The 25,476-nt window shown below is 42.9% G+C and overlaps 2 protein-coding genes and 1 long non-coding RNA gene across 4 annotated transcripts; 1 reads left to right on the forward strand and 2 right to left on the reverse strand.

Moving 5' to 3' along the window:
* Positions 1 to 195: 195 nt before the first annotated feature.
* CCDC51 (coiled-coil domain containing 51) lies at positions 196 to 4,897 on the reverse strand. Its single transcript, XM_050312803.1, has 5 exons — positions 4,811 to 4,897; positions 3,224 to 3,476; positions 2,746 to 3,092; positions 2,259 to 2,423; positions 196 to 1,059 (listed from the first exon to the last, which is right to left on the reverse strand). The coding sequence occupies exons 3-5, from the start codon at positions 3,061 to 3,063 to the stop codon at positions 283 to 285; spliced, it is 1,260 nt and encodes a 419-aa protein (XP_050168760.1). The 5' UTR covers positions 3,064 to 3,092; positions 3,224 to 3,476; positions 4,811 to 4,897; the 3' UTR covers positions 196 to 282.
* On the forward strand, positions 4,854 to 22,045 carry LOC126638706 (uncharacterized). 2 transcript variants are annotated; one of them, XR_007628659.1, is made up of 7 exons: positions 4,854 to 4,897; positions 4,975 to 5,030; positions 7,401 to 7,488; positions 9,368 to 10,786; positions 16,687 to 16,744; positions 19,519 to 19,885; positions 21,948 to 22,045. It is a non-coding gene; the product is annotated as an uncharacterized LOC126638706 (long non-coding RNA). The 2 variants fall into 2 exon arrangements; XR_007628660.1 differs by lacking the exon at positions 21,948 to 22,045 and having other exon boundaries at positions 19,507 to 19,521.
* On the reverse strand, positions 11,266 to 24,332 carry CCDC174 (coiled-coil domain containing 174). Its single transcript, XM_050312802.1, has 11 exons — positions 24,263 to 24,332; positions 22,942 to 23,046; positions 21,962 to 22,062; positions 20,965 to 21,023; positions 19,728 to 19,908; positions 17,766 to 17,861; positions 16,773 to 16,909; positions 16,289 to 16,383; positions 15,953 to 16,100; positions 15,042 to 15,176; positions 11,266 to 14,276 (listed from the first exon to the last, which is right to left on the reverse strand). The coding sequence occupies exons 1-11, from the start codon at positions 24,302 to 24,304 to the stop codon at positions 13,306 to 13,308; spliced, it is 2,070 nt and encodes a 689-aa protein (XP_050168759.1). The 5' UTR covers positions 24,305 to 24,332; the 3' UTR covers positions 11,266 to 13,305.
* Between the last annotated feature and the right edge of the window lie 1,144 nt (positions 24,333 to 25,476).

Genomic DNA, 25,476 nt, shown 5'->3' on the forward strand with positions numbered 1-25,476 from the left:
TGCTGCCTCGATCTACAAGACTAGACAGTAGGAGTGAAACAGTGAAGGAAATCAACAGATTAACTGTGGCAATTCCTTTGCTTGTTAAATGCACAGCACATGACAGAGACTTAACCCAGAGCCTGCAGCAGAAGATGGACTATGGCTTTACAAGTTGTTCAAATATACAGGAGAAGGCATAACAACAAATGCTAAGGCAGCTTTATTTGGACTTGTACTCTAACTACTTAGAGTGCAAGCTCACCTTTATTAATCTAGTAAATTGTGGCGATTAATCAGGGATCAGTTCCCTTTAAGTATAATATAGAGTACAGGCAGAGTAATAGCAAACATAGCACACGTCAGTGCAGTGCTGTAAATAGAACTTCTCTTGATTTGTGTTTCCAGTCTCCGCTCGGTATCACACAATTCCAAAATCACATCTCTCACAGCAGAAGCCTGGCCCTTGCCCTCCCCTGAAGACCTCGGGATCACCCTTTCCGTAGGTCTAGAGTGGATCGCGAGTTTAACGCTCTGCATCTCAGACAGCACCTGCGTGATACTTTCCTGCAGACTGTTAAACTGCTGCTGTAAACTCCCTAGACATGAACTGACTTGTTTAATGTAGTTTAGCTGTTCGTTTAAAGGAGTTAAAAGTGAATCTAGTTTTATGGAGTCATTCCTGGTTTCTCTAGTTAACAAAGCGCCCTCTTTTACTCCTTTCGATTCTGTTGTTTGCAGCACTTTTTTCAGGTCTTCTATGACATCACTGAGATCCTTTTGCTGTGAGTAATGGCTGGAGGCCTGTTCTTTGATTGCTTCTTGTAAATTTATTGGGCCCTTTTGCGCTTCAAGCACCAAGACTTTCAATTCTTGCAGCCTTACTCGATTTACATAGGTGGAACCAAGAACACCTATAACGGCTCCCAGCACAGAACCAATAATAGACCAGTTCTTAGTTTTCTCAGCTCTTGTGCGCTCTTTCTCATGGCTTTCCCTTACAGCTGCAGAGAAGAGAGAGAATTTTTCTCTCTCTGATTCTTCTGCATTTAAATATGCAGCTCGGTACCTCTTCTCTTCCTGTAAGAAATATAGTGATTAAAAGAGAAGGTATAATATAAAGCTATATAGTCTATAATAAACTAAAACATCCTGTAAACCCCAAAACCCTGATGCAGATGTAGAAAGGAAAATTGGGAACATCCGTTAGTTCGGTTTCAGAAGTTTTCCCTTGAATGTGGGATTTTCTTTATTAATCCTACTTAAGTCAATGAGACATCATTTTAAGTCAAAATTTAGAAATGGAAAAGGTTGTCGGGAATCACAGCTGAAGATCCTGTACAGGAGAATCTGTCAAGTGCTGATGACAGAAAAGGGATATGAGTTCACTTTTTCAGCCCTGATAACTTCTCCAGACACCACCCTTACCACACCTTTCACTTTCAAATCCCTTCAGAGGGAACTGAAAATAGGACTGAAAAGGACATCTCAGATAGTTTCATCTGACGAACACATTTCTTATTCTTCTGCATTCTCTCTTTTACCCTTCTTACAGGTAAATGTCTTCCCTTTCTTCCTGCATCTCTCAGAATTATTTTTCCAAGGATATATTTCTTTTGTGAGATGGCACCACCACCTTACAGACAGCAGTGACTTGAATTCTACCCTTCTTCATGGTCATGCAGAGCTCAGTTCTTCTTTAGGTCTCATCCAGACAAATCCGATCCCATATTTAGACAAGTACAGCTCTCTAGTTCTTTCCCAGTGTTCTACCCACTGATGCAGGAGCTCAGTTTTGTCTCAGATATCAGTACTCACTCCTTGCCTGAACTTTGCCACGTGTACCTGCTTCCGAGCCTGCTCCTGCAGTTTCATCTAGATTTCCTGGATTTACTGGGTGTTGCAGCCACAGAAAATGCAGATGAATTTTCATGGATTAACCAGAAAGAGTTTCTCTCATCATATGGAAGGTTAATTCACTGAATGGCAGCTTTTTCTTGACTACTCATGTACAGATCACCACCACAACAACTAATTTCTAGGCTCATTATCCGCAGTTTTCTTCTCCAAATTTACTACCCCATTTCAGCATTAACATATACAATTTGCAGAGTGGGTCAAACCACTCATAATAATTAACTAAAGCAAGTATCCTAAAAAATTAACTTGGATCACTTACTTTAGAACTGAACTGCATCTACAAAAACAGTCACTAGTGATGGAAGCAAAGCACACAAATTTTCAACATATTTGCCAATGCTCAAGTACCAACAAATTACCTGCAGCAACCTGTGTTCCAGAGTAGCCAGTTCTAAATACTGGGTGTCATCCCGAGAGACCCTGTCTAAGCGGTCCCGAATTTCCTTCAGTTTTATCTGTTGGGCTTCTACATTTTCACGAGCCTCTCGTACTATCCCTCGAGCTATCATAAAGACATTTTCTGCCTGAGAAGAAAGAGCATTTATTTTAGAAACTTATAACCATACAGATCTAAATTGTTATTCATACAATATTTTTTGGGGGGAGGGAGCGAGGGAGGAAAAAACCCAACAACAAAACAAACCACACTCCATTTCAATCCAAGGGATAAGCTCTATTTACTACATGCATAGCCTGGAACACATTCACAGTACCTGCACAGACAGTCAAAGCAGAAAAAAAAAGACATGATTCTCCTTGGAGGATCTTTTCTGCCTCACAGCCAGTGATTATGCTCCATATAGCTTAACTCATAAATTTAAAAATCCACATTATCTTCACGTTTACCTCTGTCACTTTTCCTTGAGCCTCTCGAACTTCATTAATTCCAACAAACTCTTCATATTTGTCCCACCAATTCTTGCATGTTGCAGATGCTTTTTGAAGGGATTGTTTTCCCATCACAGTCCCAGTTTCTGTGAGTCGATGAAGGAGGCCCATGGCCATTTCTATGGCAGACTTGGTTTCAGGCCTCTTGGGTCCTGAGGAGCAGTAAGTCCTCACTACATGTAAATTCATTTTGGGACTCCACTTCATCAACGAATGGTGGTATTGCAGGCCACAGGACACTGAGGACACACTTGATTTATATTTCATTGGCCCCATGTCTTCAATTTAATCACTGACTAAATGTGCTACAAGGAAGAAGAAGAAAAATAAAAGTTATTGAAGTACAGATGATTTGTAAGTCTTAAAACTACACGTCTACCAAAGCCAACCAAATCAAGAATGGCTAAACCATCGTTGGTTTTACACCACTGCTCACCTAGAAAACTTGCCACAATTCCAATAAAGTGCAATTGTGCCACAGATTCCTGCTTTTCTGCTGTTAGGAAGTACTCCCACCATGCTTCATGCTTCTTGATTACTAACTCGCTCACGGCGTGAACACCAATCATGTGCAGATCCAGCGCCAGCAGGAGTAGCTTCAGAAGAATTTAGTGCTTCAGCACAGCAGTGACTGCACTATGAAATTCTGCCTTGTGGTTTCACACTTGGTGTCACAGGTACTCACAACTCTACAAAAGACAACAAAAGGAAAAAAGACAGAGAGTGGAAAAAATCTTGGTAAGAAAAGAAGTGTGGCTCAATCATTTCCTTTATCTTAGACTGCACAGATACACGATGTGTTGAAGGACAAAGAAAAAACACAGAAATGCTGAACTGAACACAAGAAGTATTTCTATGAGACTGCCTACAAAAAGAAAACATCAGGAAGAGCCACAAGATCAGAAAAATCTCAAGTAATGAACACACAGCTGTGCTGCATTTTTAAATGAGCTTAAAATTCTTGCCTACGCTGCAAAAGCAGGCTGTTAGTTATGGTTTATTGTCTACTATTGTAAATGTGATCTTAATGTTCTACTGAGCACATTCCTCTAAAAACTGGAAATAGGAAAACTTTCAAATAAGGTTTAATATGAAATTTGAGTATGATTATATTATGTTTTGACTAATAAAATATAAAACCAGGAATTACTGAGGAAGCTTGATAGCTGTTGCACAGTATTTTTAATTACTTTAAAACAATAAAACAATGTTAATCTTAGGCGGCTATACAGGCATCTCCACAAGAAAGGGCTGTTCCAACTGGAAAATGGTTTTTCATCAGCTTTTTAGCTGGCTGGCTAATTTTGAACACCACAAGTTCATTCCCTGCCTAGTATTTCCAGCAAACAGTAATAACACCAAGTGGCACTATGAAGATCTTAGCAGTTGTTTTATATGCATAACAACACGGAAGATCAAACCCACAAGGCATGGAAACGAAGTGAGTCCTCTCTCCTTCCAGCATCACTCACACATGTCCCTGTTTACAACACCTACTCTTATGTTGCAGGCCATGTACTAAACCTCAGCTCAACTTTGCCTGTTCCAGGCTGCAAAATTCCCCTCTTTTAATGGCAATACTACACAAAGAGTTTTACGAAAAGTTCAGGCTACTGTAGCACAGCAAAAGGAGAGGGAAAGCTGAGATTTCGAGGAGGATTTCTATGCAGACAAGTCACACAGAGCCAGTGAAGAAAGTGATCTCAGTCTGAGCTCACAGGACGCAAGAAAGCTGTGAGAGGTCAACCCGAGATAACCTGCCTGGCTCCCCTCTTGCTTCCCCTCGTAAGCAGCGCTTTTTCCGCCCGCAGCCCTTCACAGACTCGCCTCCAGAATCCGCCGCACACACCGAGCGCCGGGGGCGAGCCAGACCCGCCTTTACGGGTCCCGTCCGATCCCGGCCGAGCCGAGGCGAACCCAGAACTCCCGCCGCGCACCCCCAGCCCGCAGCCGGGCTTCCCCCCATGACCGACCCCCCGGGCCCTCTCCCCGGCGCCCCCGGCCCGGCCCGGCGCTCCCGTACCTGCCCCGGCCCCGGCGGAAGCGGCGGCGGCGGCGGAAGGGGCGGGCGCGGCGGGCGGAGCGAGCGGAGCCATGTCGGGCCGGGAGGGTAAGGCCGGGCCCGGGGTGCCCCCGTGCCGCCCGCCCGGCCCCGCCCGGCCCTCACTGTGTCCTCTGTCTTTGCAGGCGGCAAGAAGAAGCCGCTGAAGCAGCCGAAGAAGCAGACGAAGGACCTGGATGAGGTAAGGGCGGCGGGGGAGGCCCCGGGGGCGCGGGCCCGGCTGCGTGGGGTGTTCGCTGAGGTCTACAAGAGCATCTAAGTGGCAGGACGAGAGGGAATGGCTTCAGATTGAAAGAGAGGAGGTTTAGATGAGATATTAGGAAAAAATTCTTCACCGCGAGGGTGGTGAGGCCCTGGCACAGGTTGCCCAGGGAAGTCGTGGGTGCCCCATCCCTGGAAGTGTTCAAGGCCAGGGTGGACGTGCCCCTCCCTATGGCCCCTCCCTATGGCAGGGGCTTGGAACTGGATGATCTTCAAGGTCCCTTCTAACCCAAACCATTCTTTGGTGGCATCCCGCCCGTGTTCCTGGTGGATGCAGCAGTGCTGGCTAATGGAGGAGCCCGGAATGCCCTCGCTGCGATCAGAAGTCTGTCAGATAATCGCTGTGGTCCCAGGAGCCCGGGACAGGGTACAAACCCGGGAATTATCAAGTAGTTTGAATAAATTAAGTGCTAGTGGATTGTGTGTTAGAGATACTCAAACATAAGGACTCAGAGTATGGGTGTCAGCTGCTATTTCTGAGGATAGTGGATGATGGATAAGGCACCACTGACTGGAAAAAGGCAAGTACAGTGTCTCTTTGAAAAAGGAAAAAAAAAGAAATCATAGTTTTCTAAATAAGCTTTGTTGTTAGAGAAATGGTAGAACCAATTAAAGGCTTACAAGGATCCAAGTTATAGTAATGTAAAAATTAACAGTCATTGTGGATTTTAATAAAACTGTGGCAAATAGAGGTTCTGTCCTGTAGCAGGGCAGTGCTCAGTGCATGAGAATAAACCCCAGGAGATATGAGATTATTGATACCAACTGGTGTAGTGTTCTCAAATGCAAGGCACGAATGGGGCCTTGGAAGGTGATGGTGCAACTTGCTGAAATGCCACACTCTCAAAGCATTGTCTGCAAGGATGTGCTGAGTGAGGTTTTGCAGGATTTTGTATTTGATCAGAATCTGAGTGATACTTTGATTGGTGTCTTGGGTGGTTGGCTGACAATATGGCTTATTCTTTTGGTTGGAAACAGAAAATTTGGAGGGGCCACAGGCTGTCAGAGACAAGACTAGTGCTCAAAGTAATCTTAACAAATCAGGGAAAGTTTGAAAAATAGATTATTTAATTAAGCATATATGCTAAGTCCCTTTCTTTGAAAAGACTGATGAAGTTACAAAATATGAGCAGGATGACTGGCTAAACTGCAGGTCCACAAGAAAGGGTCATATACTGAACACCTGCAAAATCAGGTGTTGCAGAAGAAGAAAATCATATAAGATATGTTAAAAAAGTCTTGTGTATTAAACGTAATGTAGTATTTATTTTCCTCTCAGCCCTGCAGTGGTGCAAGCACTTGGGAACAACACATTGCAAGAAAAAAAAGCCACTGAAGTGAATAAATGTGAGGGTTTAATTTATTAGGAAAGACACTTTAGGCTACAGGAAATAACAAAACAAACAGGAAAACCCAGAGATAGAAATGGAATATTTTGTTCTATGAGGGGTAGGTAGGGGAGGTAATAGGGTGACACTGCAGTAAGAGAAGCTTTAACTGAAAGAAGAGGAGGAAAGCTTTGCAGTTACAAAGAGTAGTTGAGACGTGGACTGGATTGGTGAAGTGTCCGTGGAATCTCAGTTGTCAAGGTCCTCAGTTTAGTTAACCCAAAGTCCTGAGGGCCAAGAAGAAAACTGTGTTCCCTTTCAGTCTTGATATCTGTTAAGTATGTGAGGGACATAGTATGTCTGAGCTGTCCTGAATTCCAGAGGCTGTTCCAGCAGGGATGCTCAACAGCTGGCTTGCCTGTACATTTTGCCAGCAGTCTCAATAGATTTCTTGGAACTAATACAAATATATTAAACCCAGCAAAAAGTGATGTGTGTGGGACGTTTTATTTGAAATTAATGCTTTTTTAGGTAAATGAAACCTTTTTACTTACATCCTATATAATCCCACATTTTGTTGTTAGTGCCTGTGCACCAGGCTCCATGTGTCGATGGCACGTTAGTGAATGGTGTTAGTGCAAACATTTGCCATTCAGAGGGATCATAATCTCAGAACAAGATTATGCCAGGGGAAACAATTCCAGAAAGACCAAACATACAAAGTTAAAGTTTAGCCATTGTGTTGTGGTACAGCAAAAACCTTGGTGATAGTTCTGCAAAGTTTTGTGCAGTATATTTTAGCAGTCTTATATTTTGGCAGTATTCAGCCATCCTGCCTCAGTCCAGTCAGGTGTTGGTTGCTGCTGAGCATTACATTTGTTTCTCAGTGCCTGTCAGTTGCTTTTCAATTTTGTGTGTGGGGGGGAAGAGATGTTAACAAATGCTGCTGTTCTTTCCTTTAGACAGATCTGGCATTCAAACAAAAGCAGAAGGAGGAGCAAAAGAAACTTGAGGAGATGAAAGCAAAAGCTGCTGGAAAAGGGCCTCTGGGTAAGTGAGGTGCCATCCTGATAGGAGAGATGGAGGACTTGCTGACTTCAAAAATTTAATGGTTTTGCTTGACAAACATGAAAAGGCAGGTACCTCTGAGTTTATTTGCAATAGACCAGCAAGTTGATGGCAGGTACAGATTATATGTAACAAGTAGAGGCTATTTATTTTTCTTTTTTCTCTTTGGCTGTGCAATTTCACCCCCAAATTCCTGATGCAGGTTCTGGTTTAGCAGGTAAAACACTGTGTCTGGCACGCTGACCTGTTCTGGTGGGATGTGCAGAGACACTCCTATTCTTATTTTAGCATACCAGCCTTTTCTTGCCAGATGTATTATATGTAGGCTTTGCCACAGTGTTCCAGGTTTAACAAATCCAGTGCTTGTCCTCTGAGAGGATGAATTTCTTCTATAGCAGGAGATTCATGGCAGAAAAAGAAAAGATGGCTGGAAATCAGTCTGGCTTCAACCTTTTTGCCTTAGTGACTGTAAAGGATGTGCTGTCACAGAGAAGAGTTCACAGGATGCATCTTGGTGACCCATCAAACCCAGTCTCTGTCTCAGTGATAGCAGGAGGCTTAATGTGAGTCCTGCACTCAGACTGTTCAACTCCACACTTTGCTTCCTATTCGTCAGTGAACTTTCAGTCTTGAAAGGGCCCAGAAAAGACCTTTCCAACAGTCCCATGGTTTCACTAACAACCTTTGCTATGTCGAGGTCAGACTGGGTCTGTAGTTACCCAGTTCTTTACAGAACCTATTCAGTATCTGGGAACTTTGCTGGCAATCAGTGAGTCCTCTGACATTGTGGCTGGACTGACGTTTCAAATCTTAGCCAGCAGTTCTGCATTTTCATGTTAGAACTTGTTGGTGCTGTTGGAGGAAGTGCCATCCAGTCCCACTGACTTGGGATATTTCTTGTTTATTTATCTCAAATTCATCTAGCTCCTCTGATTTATCCCTCCACAAAAAATGTGCAGGTGTGGCACTCAGAATGTCTTTGGTGTAACAGGGTGATGCAAAAGAATTCCTTGAGCCTCTGTTCTGTCCTTACCACTCTAAACTCGCTCTGTGTAGGTCGCTTCAACTCACAGATCCTCATAGTTCTTTCCTGCCATTATTACTCTGCCTTGTTCTAGACTGAATGTCAGTCATGTGGTCCTTGTCTGATGCCTGCCAAAGCAGGTAACAAACGTTACTGTGGCAGGCTCAGCCTCTTCCCAAGAGCCTCAGCAAAGGCAACACTGTTGGAATCATGGTGCAGTGCAGAGTTTGTTGTTGACCTTCAGCCCTTGCAGCCTGTCTTGGTGCAGCCTTGCTGTTCTCATCCCTTCCCACTGGTTGTACCTGACACATGGGGTGAAAACCAGCATTGACAAAAAATGCCACACTTGTTGCTGTGCCAGTACGTGGTGTTCTTTCACCCTGCTGTAGTGTCTTCAATAATAGGGACTGCAGGGAACAGATAATTCCAGAGAACTAGAATTCTCATCATTCCAGTACCTGGTTCTGTAGAGCTTTGATCCATCCCAACTTTTGGCTTTGGTTGCTATAGGGATAATGATGCATTTATTTCCTTAGCCTTGAATTTGATTTAACCAGACTATGCTCCTGCTGTATAAGAAATAAACATTAACAATGAGGAATAAAGTAACTCTTGAAATATTTAGTTCTGTTGTAGATTCATGGGGCATATTTGTTTCCAGGAGAAACTTAGTTTCTAATGTTTAAGTCACTCATTCAGACTAAAGTGTGTGAGATAAAAACCAGTGGGGATCTGGGCTGCAGAGAGAGTCTAGGGGGGAGTCGACTTTATGAGGAATGAATTTGTAGCTGAACTGTGTCACAGTCGTCTAACCAGCTGTGTTGTTTCTTTTGGCAGCCAGTGGTGGAATAAAGAAGTCTGGCAAAAAGTAGTTTGATTAAACTGCAGGGTAAGAAGTGATCGAGTTACTCAATGGATCTGCAGACTTCAGAGAGTTATGAAAACTCACTGTCATTTTGGGAACATTGTACATTTTGTTTAGTCGGAATAAATCCTTTTTGTTAAGATGTGATATTTTCTATTTCCCTCTAGGTTTTGTTTAAAAATGGCTTTACTGTTTTACACTGGTAATGAAATGTGACCTTGTGCAGCCTGAGTGCATCTGTGGCGGTTGGTAGTTGTTTGTGAGACTAAATTTCAGTTTCTGCCCTCTTTTGACAATGGGAGACAGGGTCTGAGTGTTAAAATCTGCACAGTTTTAATCTGGAAGTTTAGGTTTAGCTGCAGGTTTTTGAGATGCGTGCTCTTGTAAGAGGTGCAAGTTTTCCCTAAAGAAAAATTGGGTTGTACTTCTGCTGCCAGCAGCTTAGGGTCTGCCAGTCTCCACAACAACACTCCATTCCGTGTTCCTACTTAACAACGTTGCAGTGCCCTACAGTCCCAGTGCCTGCTGGATGTACACTTGCCTTTGTCCTACAGATAGTCACTACACCCTATTCTCCTGAACTTTTGCATGTTGTCGTCGCAGCTCCTTTACACTCATGGAATGCCTTGAGCAGGGGGAGAAGGGAGGGGAACAGTCCTTGTGAGACTGTAACTTAACTTTTAAAATACAGAGCTATGGCAGTACATTGGGTGTGGAAACCTCAAGGAAGGGTATGATGATCCCAAGGTAGGAGTTAACGGTGGGGCTGAGGGGGGAAGAATTAATGAAGAGCCCTTCTTACTGGATAGTAAGAGCAGGCCAGAGGCTGCTCCTGCTGTCAGGAGGGGCAGGTGACGGCTGCAGAAAAGGAATGGCTGCTGTGGACAAGGAGGCACTCAGGCTGCACTGGGGGGAGCTACACGGGAAATCTGGGCTCGTTCACATTCTGGGCTCCTAAGGAAGAGAGCGCACGTCTCGGTTGCCATCGCACGACGTGCAGCTAAGAGGGTTTGCTTGTTAAAAAAAGACATTCTAGGGGCTGAGGGCGGGGCCGCGCCCGGGGGTCCCTCAGCGTGCCCGGGCTCTGCCGCCCCCGCGCGGCGGCCGCGGGAGCTGCGGGGCCTCCATGGCAGGGGTGCGGCTGCGCACGCGCAGCGCTTCCCGCCGCCGGAGCGGCCCTCACAGCGCCCTCGGTGTCCCCTCAGTGTCCCCTCAGTGGCCCCACTGTGTCCCCACTGCCCTCCAAAGGGGTGAAAATCAGCCTTTGGCGGCACCAAGAGAATTGTTGTCTCTAAAGGTACTACTCTGGAGAACAGATTGAGTCCTGCCAACTCACGGAGCCGGTGAAGGCTGGAATTCACGCTTGAATGATTTCTGCGTTTTGGATAAAGGTAACTTGTGTGTCATAAAAATGTTCTCGCAAAGATGTGGGACAGAGATACGGAGCAGGGACTGCCCAGGCTCGGTGCAGAACGCTGAAGGCAATGTACGCCACCACTGGTGCGTTTTGGGGCAGAGCTCAATTCCAACACATGAAACACAATCACAGACACTGTGCCTGCAGGTCTGTGTGCTCAGAGTGAAAGCAGAAGCTGTACTTCATTTCCATCAGTCATACACTGAAGGGGACACATCCTTACCCACGCTGCCTACGTGCACCATTTTCCGCTGGTATCAAAGTAGGTAACCTAAGGGGGGTGGTTTAAAGGAGAAGGAAGAGAGACAGGGAGACAATATCCTATAGATTTGGCCAGAATATGAGAGAAATAAAACCCTGGCAGTGTATCAATAAGAAATTGTTTGCCCCAGGAGTTACTGAATGAAATGAATAAGGTTGCCAATCCCAGCCAAGCTAACTTGAGGTGGTCTTAGTAGAGGACAGTGAACAGAGATGTGTGTTCCACAGCATGAGACAATATGCAAAAGCCTTTCTGCCAAAAATCAAGACAAGAGGGAAGAAGACCAAATGGCAAAGTGACAGATCTCTGCTGTGGCAGAGCTGTTCTCAATAGGCTTTACTTTAATGTAGGCATTCAACTGCCCTCCTGGCCAAGAGTCCTCCTGTGTTTAATATTAGGCTGTGGAAATGAAGCTGAACAAAGGAACAGTTTGATTGTATCTTTTTGCATAATGCTATGTAATAAATGGCATTTAATTCCTTACTGCAGCTCCAGCTCAATGTTAAACTAATGCAAAGACAATATAACTCCTAAATCACATATATACATAAAATGATGGTCTGAAGGGTACAGAAAAAACAAAGTCCAAAAGGCAGTAGGAAATGGGTGTAAATTAAAATGGCAGAGTAAACGCAAATATTCTTTGCAGGGAAATCCACTGAAGGATACAATTGCCATAATCATTTCAAGTCAAGCTCCACTGTTTTAAAGGACTCTTCCCACTCTTTAGAGTTAGTTCAGCTCTAAGGAAATCATACCCTGCTCTGAATGGCTTCCAGATACTGATTCATGGGAGGTCTCAAAGAGGAAGCTTCTCTAGTACTAATTAAGCCAGCCTGGAGAACTGGATGTGAACTTCTGCTCTGCCACAGATTTGCTTCGTGACCTTCTGTAAGACCTTTTGCATTCTAGTTTTCTTCAAAATGGAGCAACTGGTATTCTCTTACTTCAGAATAAGATTCTGAGACTTAATTAATAAATAATTGTAATGTACTGCTCCTGCTAGGCAAATTCCAGTGCAAAAGCCTGTGATGTAGGAGCTGAGGCTAAATCGGAGTTTGAGGACAGAGAATGTGCTCTGCATGTTGCTAAGCTTGCTCAGTCACCTTGAACATGTCATTCTTCACCAGTCTTTGCAGAGCAGCCTGAGATCCAGCTGAATCACACAAGAAGAGCACATCAGCTCTGTCTCTTTGGCCAGTTCATTGTTGCATTCAACTGTTCACTATTTTGACATTATCACTGCCCTTTAACAGTCTACAAAATTGCCTGTTCTAGCCTGCTTTTCTAGGTCTTATCCTTGTATGAGGTTTTAAAATACAAGTGGAAGAATCTAAATTACCTTCAGAAATAAATATCTTCTACATGGCAAGTATTATACTTATTTACTATGATTCTGAAATAAAATTCTTTTTGGTAGAGGTTGATCTGCTTTTATACATGACTCAAATATCACAGGTTTGGGGAAAAAAGTATTAAATGAAATAAAGCCATAAATATAATGGCTGATAAAAGAAAACTGCACTTGGAGAATTATGAGAGCATTTTCTAAAGCAGTAAGACAGTAATTTCAGGTGTCAAGGCTTTTGCTTCAGTGAAGTGTTTATTTTTAGCCTAACCATCATTATTTATCGATTTATGCAATGCCTCTCTCCACTCTAATACGCTGCACAGAATTATGAGCTACATACAAACCTCAGGAATGCAGAAGCCATTTACGACCATGCAAACCCCCACTGTTCACTAGATAATATTTTGCACTTCCTAGAGGCAGGAGATTAATTAGGTAACAAATTTCCTAAAATCCTTCTATATTTGGCAGCCTGCCATTTCCATACTGTTTCTACAGATATCACTGAAATTGCAGGACCTCCAAAGCAGAAGCCAGCTGGGGAGCAACAGAGCAAAGGAAGAGTTTACCTTTTGAAAGAAAGACATTAATATACCCTAAAGTTCAGGTGTAAATGGCAGAGAGTTAAAATTAAACCTGTACTAAACTAAATAAGTACTCCCATAAACCCCACATAATTTTAGTGAAGAGAGAAGAATAAAAAGTATCAACAGGGAAAAAGGGCAACTGTGATGTAAAATAGTTTAGGTTTTCATGAGATTTATTGTGATCAACTTACAGAAACTTTTTTTCCCACCTGTGGGAAAATAATGCTCTTGCTGAGCAGGTAATTCTATTTCAGTTCTTTAGATCATGGTTCTTGCCTATCTTTCTGCTCAGCTCAAGTCACTTGTCTGTAATAAGACAGCATATCATCTAAACTTCGGTAAAGTGGTTCCTGCTTTGGGGTGTCACTGCTGTCGGTCTGCCCTGGAGGTGACACATCCTGGGTGCTGCAGCCACTGGCCTGCGTTCCTGGTGGCACATCTTGGGTGCTGCTGCCACAGGTGTGTGTTCCTGGTGGCACATCCTGGGTGCTGCACTCACAGACCTGCGTTCCTGGCGGCGCATCCTGGGTGCTGCTGCCACAGGTGTGCATTCCTGGTGGCACATCTTGGGTGATACAGCCACAGGTCTCCATTCCTGGTGGCACATCCTGGGCGCTGCAGCCACAGCTGTGTACTCCTGGTGGCACATCCTGGTTGCTACAGCCACAGGCCTGCATTCCCGGCGGCACATCCTGGGTGCCGTAGCCATAAGCCTGCATTGGAAAGGGCACCTCGGGAGCGCCATAGCCGTACCCGTGCATTGGTGGCACCATCCCTGGCGTGCCGTAGCCATAAGCCTGCACTGGAAATGGCACCTCGGGAGCGCCGTATCCATATGCCGGCATGGAGGGCGGCACAGCCCGGGCTCCGTAGCCGTAAGCCCGCATTGGCGGCGGCACAGCTCGGGCACCGTAGCCATAACCCTGTGCCGGTGGCAGCCTGTCCTCATCGTCGCTGCTGTCATCCTCCCCTGACGACACCTCCTGAGTGTCACGGCCAGAGGCCTCTGCTGGTGCTGCCTTATCCTGGACACTGCTGTCGGAAGCAGCGCTGCTGCCGCTGCCCTGCACCGATGGCATCTGTTGGTTCTGTGCTCTCTCTGTTTCTGGCTTTTCAGAGGAGGTTTCAGGACTGTTCAAATTCCGACTTCGGTAATTATCATCTTTCTTTTGTCCCAAAAAGTAATCAGAAGGTGGTGCAAATTCTGGATCTCGCTCATCTCTAAGTTCTTCCTGTTTCTTTTCCCATAGTCCAAACATCAGTTCTGTTAGAAACAGGAAAATGGTAGATTTAGCATAGATGTCAGGGGCTGAAGGTCAGTCAGAAAGGAGAGAAAACAAATTAGCAAACAGTATATGCAACTGTGTAAAGCCATCTGAAGTTACTTTTCCACCTAGTACTACATGGAAATACAAGAACCTAGTGTAGATTCCTTCACTGAGCCACATTTATTTCACTTTGCATTTTAGAGTAAGCTGTCCTCTGCTTTCTGAGTGTGATATCTGCTGCAGAGTACAGTGCTGCTTGGGTGTCAGACTCTAGGATTCCTCAGAGGTAGGAAAAAATCAGTGTCTGGCAGGAATAGGATTTAACAGATAGGATCTGAAAGTTTGGAGTTTTCACAAAACCACAAAGTTTCCCTCACAATGTATCATTACTTTTTAGCCTTGTTGTGTACCTATTTGTGTAAAAACATCCTGCCATCATGTAGCACAAACCACAAAAGTACATCAAGAAGAAATCCCATTGAAAGACAGTAAATCTTATGAACTATGAAATTTATCATTCTGTCAATCTGTCTAGATCATCCAGAAATTGAATAACTCACATAGAAGAAAAAATTATGGGGCTGTTACAGCAGCTACTGGCACTTGTCGGTCACTGCCCTGGTCACTGGATAGTCATCGATACCAAGGCAGAAAGGATTTCATTGCTTCTCAGTCTTACCACACTTTGTCACAAAACAGAAATTAAAGTAGCAGCATGCATGTTGTTTCCCAGTGATGCTCCTGACTCTGCATTTTCTTACCTTTGCCTTTATCCCACTCTCGGACGTAGGGCACGCCAGGCTTTGTATCTCTTCTCTCCTGGATAACAACCTCCACCTTCCTGCTTGCTGCAGTAACTCTTGGAGGTTCTGGTTCCTCGGTAACAGCTTTCACCTCTGTGTTACAGGAAGAGACAGCAGGGGTTGTTAGTTATAAGATAAAACCTATATGAACCTCACAGGTAAAAATAAAGCTGTTAGCATGGTATCCCTATTTCATTTACTGGAGAAAACGATTTACATTCTTATTCTTCTGAACAACTGTAACAGTGAGCAGTGACACGTTACTGTTCTTCCTTTCCAGAACACACCATTAATCACTTGCATAGAATTCTGACATAGTGAAATATTAGCTACATTTTACAGTGGGAGATAGACAGTAAAAGTTGACTACCAGTGTGTCATAAGGGAGACAGTCAGAGATAGGATTAGAATTCAAATTCATCATCCTAAATCCTACAGTCAGCTGTATCTCCAATATACAGACTGCACTGAAACTGTTATAGTATATACTGTATGATATAAAAAAATAACTTGTTACACCTTTTTATTCCACCTCTTCTTAATAAAAGAAAAAGCTAGTAAAATGTCAGCAACTCTAACCTCCACCTGCATAATTAACCCACATAATTCCTGCTGTCAGGCGGGAATCAAAAAAAGGCTACAATCTACATACCACATTTTACCTACATTATTAAACTATTTCTAGCATGATTTTATATCTACACACATATGAACTCTCACTATCCTAACAGTTACACTAATTGTATATACAGAACACACAATACCAATATATATTAAATGTCCAAACAGAAATCTAAATTAAAGTCTGCCTGTCCATAGATCAAGTACAAGTTGAAATAACAAAAACTTCAAAAGGCAGCAGTTCATACCTCCGTTCTCCAGTTTTAATGCCTCTTCTTCTAAGCCTGCTTCCCTTAACTTTTTAACCTTCCGTGCTCGAAGTTTGGACAGCCGCGCGTCTAGAGCTGCCTTTCTCTTTTCTTTTAGCTGCTCGCGTTTAGTTCTCTGATCAAGTGTCTTTTAACAGCAAAGAAAAACATGAATTAATCTTCCCTCACAAAGCAACTAAAAGCAATCCTTATCAAGTACCAGGTTTTACAGCAAAACTAGGCATCACCTGGTATAACCCTTACAGAACAAATCCAAGACAGTGAGCACTGAGACAAGGCTGCCCTGGTGTCCCAGTTTGCTCTTTCCACTCATACCTGCTCCCTCAGCATGTCCAGCGTTGCCCGTTGTTTATGCCTAAGTTCTTGGTCACGAGAAAAGGCGAAGTAACCAACACCAAGCTGTCTGGCCTCTGAAAAGGAGAAAACCAATAAATTTAAGTTACACTCAGTTTACAACAGACAGTAACTACAGGCACCAGGCAGCCTGCTGCCAGGCATGGAATTACTCCCAACAGCATTCATTGTAAAAAGGCTAAAGGGCTAAAAAGGGCTTGTTTTAGGTGATACATAAAGTGAAGCTCTCTGAAGGAGAACACAGGAGGAGTTTTGGAGAAATACGTTTGAGAAAAATACAATTTGAAGAAAAATGGATCTAGATTTAAGTACTGGTAAATTGGAACAGTTATAACACACACCTGTTCTTTTTCATACAGACACAGGAAGTAACTTTCCCTTGCTTCCTCTACAACTAATCTCTTTGGTGATACAAAGGTAAGTGGTATAAAGTATAGCAGTGTACCATTTTCTCGAATGTCCTCATAATGTATGGGTCCCATGGGTTTTCTGAGGGCTTCTTCTTCTTCCTTTTCCCACTGCTGCCTCTGAAGTTCTCTTCTCATGTCTTCAGATAACAGAGTATTTCCATCAGGTTCTTGTCTAATTAACAACAACAACAACAAGAAGTTAGGGATTTCAGAGCAGAATTTAACAGTTTTATAGTATCAAACAGTGAAAGTATGATTGGGTCTGAGCCAGTATTGCAGTTTTCACAAAACACAGATCATCGTAAGCACCACTTAGTGATACAACGTTGATGACTCTGGTACTTGAGGACAGAATTACAAAGGTACCTCTAGAACAAGGTACCAGTAGAACATGTTATTAAAGACTAACAACATTATACCCTTTTTCAGAAGCTTTATGAAATTATTATCAAATCACGAAACGGGAGACGAAATAATCAGTTATTGGCATCTGTGGGGATTCTAACAATCACATAGAGAAACATTTCAGATTTAATGTAAGAAAATGAAAAGTATTTGAAATAATAAAAAGCCATTTACCCTAGAGGTCCATGCCAAATATTAGTACCCAATATGGAAATAATTTTAACAGAAGACCTGTCAGCTGTTTAATGGAACGGCAAAATCAAACAAATGGAGGTCAAACAAATTAATTTTAAATATGATGAACTTAGAATTGCTAAAAGACTATTGTAACTTTCCAGGTTAAACAGAACCAAGAACCACTTCCCTGGCATTTAATGGAAGGTATAACAAAATACAATTTCTATACAGGGGCCCCAGTCTTAAAAGATACAACAAATATCTGAGATTACTAAGTCAATTTATTAAAACCTTTCTCTGCAAACTATGCAAATCTAGAGAAAGCAGTAGCATCAACAACTGTGGATTGACAACGGGGTGACAAAGCACAGCCTCTCTTCCTTCTCATTAAAACAATGTATGTTAAATACTGAGAGGAACATGCAGCTCCATTAGAGAAACCACACCTTTTCCCTTGAAGTTCCTGATCCATTTTAAGTAGACCTGGCAAATCCTTCTTCATACAGCGTCTAGATCGGCCCAAGAAATCAACATAATCAACCCTGTAATGAAAGAAAAAGATTTGATGCGAAACTCCTGTTTGCAGATTTATAGAAATCTTCAGCAGAAGGCAGAAGCAGTGACACTTTCCCAAGGGTGTTCATCACCTCAGTCTCTCTGTGTGTGACAGCTGCCTCTGCTTTTCACTTAACGTGCTCCCAGGTTAAGAGGACACACTGTGAACAGGGCATACAACAGTTGTATCAGGCATTTACTCAATCTCCCTTTGAGCTCCCTGTTCGCCTTGGCAATAAAATGGTGTAAAAGATGTTCAAAAGTAACAATGTCACGTAATTTCACAACAAAATGAAACTCAGTCTAGTGCTTGCTTCCCATGGTGGAAATAATGACACAGCATCGACTTCTTGCAGATATGAAATTGTTACAGTACATTTCAAATATCAGTCTAAGGCTCTTTCAGAATAGGCTGATAGTGTGCGTTCAACTGGCATAACAAAAGCTGACTAAAATGCAAGTAAAATGATCCTCTGAAGCTATTGTGCTCCTTATTCAACTCTTTATAGTACTGAACACTTGATTTACAGTTGTCAAAAAAGCTGTTAAGAGCTGTACTTATTATCCTGCATTGAGCTGCCTCAATTATCCCACTCTAAATAACTAATATTACATCTGAAAAAGTATGTCTGCAATCTAGTTCCAAACCCCAAACTTTTAAAGATCTGTGCTTTTAGTAAGTTAAGCCTTTTACACAGTTTTTAAGGGTATCTACAGTTTAGTATATACTCAGTGGCCTTCAGTTTTTATTGCGATGAAACATCAGTAGAAATCTGCATTTTCTACAGTAAAGATTTAACTATGGCTACAGAATAATTAGCATTAATTATGCTAGCACCCAAATATCCTCATTAGGATATGGCCTCACTGAGGTGGCCAATATATTAATAATAATATGTGTCACTGACGAGAGATGTAGGCAATGACAGCAAAGCACCATGTGAAAAATAAAATGTATTAGTTTAATTTTCTGATGCTTTATGGTGCTGGGAGCATAAAGCAGTTTGAGCCCACCACTCGTTGGTAGTTTCATCTTGAATTTGAATATGATGCTGGTGAGGGGTCTCTGCCTTTCCACCTCAGCTGTCTGCTGAAATTCTGCTGGATTCATTCTCCCAGTTTATTCTGAGACATTACATTGCAAATCTTATCTTGGCCAAATAAACTGAAGAATGGTGGTGCTGTTTTGGTTACTGCTGGTTTAAACTGATTCCCAGAAGTGAAATCCCATGTTCCTTAAGCATTTCAAACAAATGGGCAAGGAAAATGTTTAGTCAGACTGGTTTTCATAATTATTCCTAATGTCTTGGATGAAAGTTAGTGGTTACTTGGAATGACACAGAAAACTGTCAGAGACTATTTTCTGTGCTGCAGTTAAAAAGTGTAAGAAATACTGGAAAACAGTGTTCCAATCATATTCCAATCAGGGTTTCTCTCCTTCAAGTGGAGGTCTTACAATGAAATAACTGGTCATTTTTTAAGTCAAGCACAATTCGGCACATCAAAGTGTAAAATTGTACCAATACTGTGATCAGAACTCCCATAAACTATGTAAGAAAACAAGAGTGGATATTAAGATGTCTCTCTTATAGTACATTTCCCTGAATGCTATTTCTCAACTCCTGAATGTAGATTCTATTGCAGCGTTACCTGCGTGGAGAGGAAGATAACATGAAGGACTGTCTTTAAAGGAGAAATGAAAGAATGTTACCACCTCTTCTCAATGTGTAGTATTAAACAAAAAAGGAAAAAAAAAAAAGTGCCACTTTACAAACTTTGGAGAATAAAATTATTTTCCCGTGGAATTGTCAAGAGGTAGCCAAGGACAGAGAAGCCCAGTCAGTAGCACCAACCATTCTTCCTCCGGGTCCTCGGGCGGTGGAATGTCTGCGTCAGGCTGAGTCTCCTCATCATCTGACTCCCTTTCTGAAGTCTTTCCAGCAGCTTCGCTCTGACCCAGCTCCTGTACTTCGTGCCTTTTGTCGATGATCTTCTGAGTGAAATCCACCAGGTACAAATCCTCAGTTTCTTCATCTAAGGCAGAAAATCGATTCTCAGAGAACAGCCATGAAAAGAACAGAGCTGAGCACAAAATCAATACCAAATAGCTACAATCAGCTTTTCAGCTGCCAGCAATGCCCTTGCCCACACTATTGGGGAATTACTTAAACCTCATTCAGTGCCAAACAAACCCGGAGCTATCAATTGGCTCCACGGTGATAACATCTATTTCTGAATCGAAGTTTTAGGGTATTGTGCACAGTACAGAAAAGGCTGCATTCTCTGCAGCAAAACATTCTCTGATCATTAACTGTTTCAGAAGCAAAGGGTTTGTCATGTAACAGCTCAAACACTTTTTTGATGCTTAACATTTGATATGTTGGCAGCAGCCAAGCAGTCACAAGGGTGCTTCTTAGAAAAGTAGAGAAAAGTGGTGGAGTCATGTGGACAAATATGGACATTAGTAAAGAAAACTGAGATTAATTGCAAGGAGATTTGTATTCTGTTTTAATAACTATTTCTTGCAAGGGACTGAATGTGTCAGAGAAGAAAGGGACAGATTAGCATTCTCTAACCCTGTTAGCTGCATGACTGGCATTGATATATGGACCAGCCAAACTCCCCTCCTGCTCCTCTTCTCTTCATAAAGGTCCAAGAATTAGAATGCAGGACAGAACATCAGCAATGCAGTCCAAAGACTTCACAATGGAGAATAAATTAATTTTGTTTTTCTAAGATACTGTATTGAAAAAAACAGAATATAGTCCACCCACCTAATGAATGAGTCAAACAAGTCCCTAGTGCTTTATTACGTCAGGCTGTCCTTCAAAAAGTAATTATTTTCTTTTATCTAGCAAATTTATTTTTTCTCCCTTTCAAAACAGAATAACCCATGTGAATCACTTTGTATAAACAACTTGAAAAAATTTCCCGTGAAGACCAGCAGTGAATTCATAGTGTAGCTGCAATCAAACACCACACAGTCAGAAATACCAACTTTTAGGGTGAACTTCTCAAAAAAACTGTGTATATATATACATACACACACATATATATGCAAAATACTCCTTTTAGACTGGTTTCGTTCACCTGGAAAGTCGCCTTTTGTCATCTTCTCATACAGCTTTGCTTTCTCTTCTAGCTTCTTCCTGAAAAAGAGAACAAAAAATTAACATTGCAATCCCACCAGTTCCAAACACAGATCAAAGCAATCAATTTAGCCTTGGATAAATGGCACTGGAAAGTAGTGGGAGTGCTTGAGATGTTTATTAGAAGCTGACTTATCCCTGGGTTTTGTTTTGAACCTTCACTGGTATTTCTGAAGATACACAGTCATCCAGTTCCAGAGTTTATACTGAAAATAATTTTAGTGAAGTTACAGAATTAATCTTAAGTGTAATCTGTCAAGTAGGCAAGAACATGGTGTAACAAGTATTCCACCTCTATCTAACTACTATGGCCTGGCAGAAAAATACTGGAACCTAAATTGTTATTTGCAGGTATGAGATAGTGGAAGACAGTTTTACAGAAAAAAAGAAGAAAGAAAAAAGAGATAATGCGGAGTTATTCTTAATCTTCAAAACTGAGAACTGTAGCTAATTTCTAGAATTGTAGAAGACAATTTCAAAGAGCAAGGAACTACTTAAAGAAGAACAGCAAATAGCTTACAAAAGGCATTTTCAACATATATAGTTTTGTACAACCGACCCATTTAGAAAATGAGGCAATCCTTGCAAGAAAGTGAGCCATTTGCTGTTAATTCCAATAAACACTTTGCTAGAGAATTCTAAAGTGTTGCTGCTCTGGCTTGTAATTCTAAAGATGACTTAAAAAACCAAAAAGTCATTAACCTGACACATTTAGACAACTGTGATAATGTGAGGGCAGCTATCCCTGCATGAACGTGACACTGTTGGGATGCAGTTTGTACATTACTGGTAAAGAGCACGGAATTGATGCTGGTCTTACTGTTTGGTCTAATGAGAACTGCTGGTCCAAAATGTGTATAACTTGCTTTTTGTGCTTTTCTAAACACTGAAAAACACATTCTACAAAGCATTCCTTTCTTACAGAGCCCAGGAGCTACCTTGATTGATCCAATATGTCCTGCTCTTCTGTCTTCTGCTCAACATCTTTCGAGGCTCGATTTGCAACTCCTGTGTTTTGTTTGGTCCAGATGCTTGGTTTCTGTAGAGAACCATTTTGTAACAACAAATAAATGAAAATACCGAAATGGTAACGATTACAAACATCTTTCAACTCCATAATGCAAACATTGCAAATAAGTCATAAGAGACTTTGTAAATAACATGTTAAACATGTTTGACTTGAGTCTATATTTGTGCTGTGGGATAATGTCCTAATTTAACACAGACTGCAGGATGGTGTCAGAGGGAAGGACAGGCTGAGAAGCTAAAAAATCCCAAAGGCACTCAAAAATCAAGACAAAATCTATTTTGGCAAAGACGTTAAGGTTAAAAAAAACAAACAAACAATCTTGCTGACTAAGAATGTAGTAACAAAGCTACAGATTGTTTCTATTCTCTATTACCCTCACCAGCTGGCCTGTTTGCAGCATAACACTGTAAAAGCTGAGTGTGTTATGGCAGCAACAGCACATTCTGCTTCTAGAAAGCTACACAATGAGTAAAGCCCAGAGTGCAGTGAAGAGCAAATTCTGTGTTCATTATTACACATCACAAACACATAGCAGAGCTTTTAGCAAGGACAGGGACCCTGGAAGAGTCTCCCATCCTCCATCCTTCAGAACCATACAAGATCTTTAAAGAAAGAAACACCTTTTCCTATAGGTACCAGAGCTGTGGATCCTTAGGGAATGAAGATTAACAGGTGATTTAGATGGGCACAAGCACAATATTAAGTTTTCTGCTGGGCACAAGAATGTCACCAGAAAATGAAATTTAAAGAATGTTCTCATCACGTACATTTTATATTTGACCAGTAACATAGCTCTAAGCATTTATTCATTTATATTTGAATATTAACGTCCTTACTTTAAGGAAAAAGAATAATGACAAAAAAACAACAATGGAAAAATATTTCTACCTTATTAGAGGTTCTGGGCTTTGCAAAGACACCGGCATCTTTCAATAGCTTTTCTTTCTTGAATTCCTCTTGCTTTCGGAAGAGTTCGGCTTTGAGATCTACCAGCTACATCACCAGCAAAACAACAAATGAATAACCAGGACGTATCACAAGCATATACATCAGTTACTGCAATAAATAACTGTATTTCTAGTAAAACAATCGGCCATTTACAGTTATATGAGCCTTTGATGGCATTTTTATGTGGAACTTCAAAGCACTGATCTGATCACAGAGGCCACTTAAGTTTGCAGCAAACACACAGAATGTAAATTATGATTAAGGATTAAAACAACCCCCAAGGATATCCTTGGTTCTTTTCTACACAAGAATAAGGGAGACATAATTCCATACAGATTTTACCAGCCTCACGAGGGCAAACAAATAGAGAAGGACCAATGAAATAACACTACTGCATATGAAAAGGGAACGTTTAACTATTCGATAATGCATAAAATCCTGTCTTGGGAAAGCATTCATAGAAGTTTTCTTTCATAAAATATACATTGTTTCCCTCTGGTTTATATACTGTTTATATAGTTTTAGATTTTCTTTTTTTTTTTTTTTTTTTTTCTAAATATATAAGTGGCATTGCCATCTATGACCAAGGTCCATCTCAGCTTTTATTAGGAAACATCATCAGCAGGGATGTTACCTTGGAATTACAAAACTAATCTGGAAGAGGATATTGTGCCACCTTCCCTGCAAATCCTACAGAAGACAAATTTCACAGATGTACATTAAATCAGGAAAGCAGAAGACTCTGCAATTAACATTTGTCCCAAGAACTAAAGCATTTGCTTTTCAGGTCCCTAGAATAATGACGTGCAATGTTGTAAAATCACCCTTTCCCCCACTGTTTAGAAGTGCCCTGATTTTATAATCACATCAGGAATGAGGGCAATTTCAGCCCGTGCACAGCCCGGTTTGGAGCGCAGTGTCTGCTCCCGGTCAGGAAGGTGAGGGGGCCAAACCCCAACATCTCACAGGGCGTCAGAACAGCCCTTTAACTCAGCATTTGCTGTAGGGACCGTGCACCTCAGTGGGCTTAAGGCGAGGGCACAGACCACCAGCACCACCAGCACCATTCCCCCTTCCCGCTGCCCCGTTTTCCCTGGGAGCGGCGGCACCCCCGGGTCGAGCCGCACGGCCTGCACCGGCCGGGCCCACCCCACGCGTGAGCGCTCCGCAGCCGAGCGCAGCCGGCCGTCCTCCCGGCCGCCCCCTGCCGCGCGTGGGGAGGCGAAGGGGCTCGTCCCGCCGCTCCCGGCCCGGCACCCACCGAGGACGCGGCCACGTCCAGCGGCTTCTTCCGCCGGTCCATGGCGGACCCGCCGGGCGGCCCCGCCGTAAAGCGAGGCGGGCGCGCGGCGCTGTCGCGGCAGGCGCTGAGGGCGGGCGGGCGCTCCCGCCGCCATGTTGGGGAGGTCAGGGCAGGGCGTGAGGGCAGAAATGCGAACTTGGCTCACGGTGCCCCCGAACGCCCAAATAAGGAATAGAGTAATCTTAGAGAAGTCCCAGAGAATTAGATAAGGGACGTAACTCGAACGAGCAGGATGTAAACTAAGCCCCGTGTTCCCAAACAAGATAAAGAATGAGCGTCGCAGTTTTTGGTGGTGGAAGGCAATGACGCTGTGCCTCCTCAGGAACTGAGGTCAAGGCGATGGGAGAGATCTGGAAGGACCACTAAAGGGCTTCCAATAGGGGAGTGGAATGAGGGTTTCTGGCAGGCACGGGCCAAACCCTTCAGGTCTGCCGTGGGAAACCTCCCCGCCCAGCTGCGGGGCTGGAGCTGCCGTGACTGGCAGGGATGCTCTGGGCTCGGCCGCTGTGGCCAAGAACTGAGCTTGGCAGGGTTTCAGGCCGACCCAGAGCTGGGGCTGGGGCTAAATGAAGAAGTACATGGTTGAAACTTGCTACCAATGTTGTCCCAAACACAGACTTGTTAGCCAGTGCCAGCACCAGTTCACACTCTGAGGAGAGGTATTGCTGTTTTCTATTCTAGTTTGCTCCAAGTGGGGACATGGGCGGTAACCCTGGAAAGGCTAACTCACCTATCGTCAACACTTCACACTATCATACATTTTAACAAAGGTATTCCAAAAAAATGCAAAGTTTGACTCAACCCCCTGTTAAAATTTTGAGGGGCTTGATATCACCAACAGAAAAAAACCCAACAAACAAACGAAACATCAAACTGCATCAAAAAGTCCCAAGCACAGCCAAGAAAAAAACAAAACAAACAAACAAAACAAAACCCCCAAACAAACCCAAACCTGCCTTATTTGATAGGTGAGTGCCACACAGATGAGACCTGAATTGCTCCCTGGAGCTGGAGGCAGCCACATTCCTCAACACCCGGCTGGGTTCAGCACCACTGCCCTTTGGGTGTCTTGTTCAGCCCTTGATCTATGTCTGTCCTGTTTTCCTTGGCTCTCTACCTGCACAGATCCAGCTGAGGGAGGTGGGATTTCAGTCACAGCTTTGCAGTACCAA

Source organism: Myiozetetes cayanensis, unplaced genomic scaffold (genome assembly GCF_022539395.1).
Source record: "Myiozetetes cayanensis isolate MyiCay16 unplaced genomic scaffold, myiCay2020 scf18, whole genome shotgun sequence".
In the NCBI taxonomy this organism is placed as follows: domain Eukaryota; kingdom Metazoa; phylum Chordata; class Aves; order Passeriformes; family Tyrannidae; genus Myiozetetes; species Myiozetetes cayanensis.

Coding starts and splice junctions, on each gene's coding strand:
- CCDC174 (XM_050312802.1), bottom strand. CDS start 24,304: ATGGACCGGCGGAAGAAGCCGCTGGACGTGGCCGCGTCCTCG. Junction 21,024..21,961: donor GACATATTGGATCAATCAAG/GTAGCTCCTGGG, acceptor TCTCTTTTTCAG/GAAGAAGCTAGAAGAGAAAG. Junction 19,909..20,964: donor GACAAAAGGCGACTTTCCAG/GTGAACGAAACC, acceptor TTTCTGCCTTAG/ATGAAGAAACTGAGGATTTG.
- CCDC51 (XM_050312803.1), bottom strand. CDS start 3,063: ATGGGGCCAATGAAATATAAATCAAGTGTGTCCTCAGTGTCCTGTGGC. Junction 2,424..2,745: donor CTCAAGGAAAAGTGACAGAG/GTAAACGTGAAG, acceptor CTTTCTTCTCAG/GCAGAAAATGTCTTTATGAT. Junction 1,060..2,258: donor TGGAACACAGGTTGCTGCAG/GTAATTTGTTGG, acceptor TATTTCTTACAG/GAAGAGAAGAGGTACCGAGC.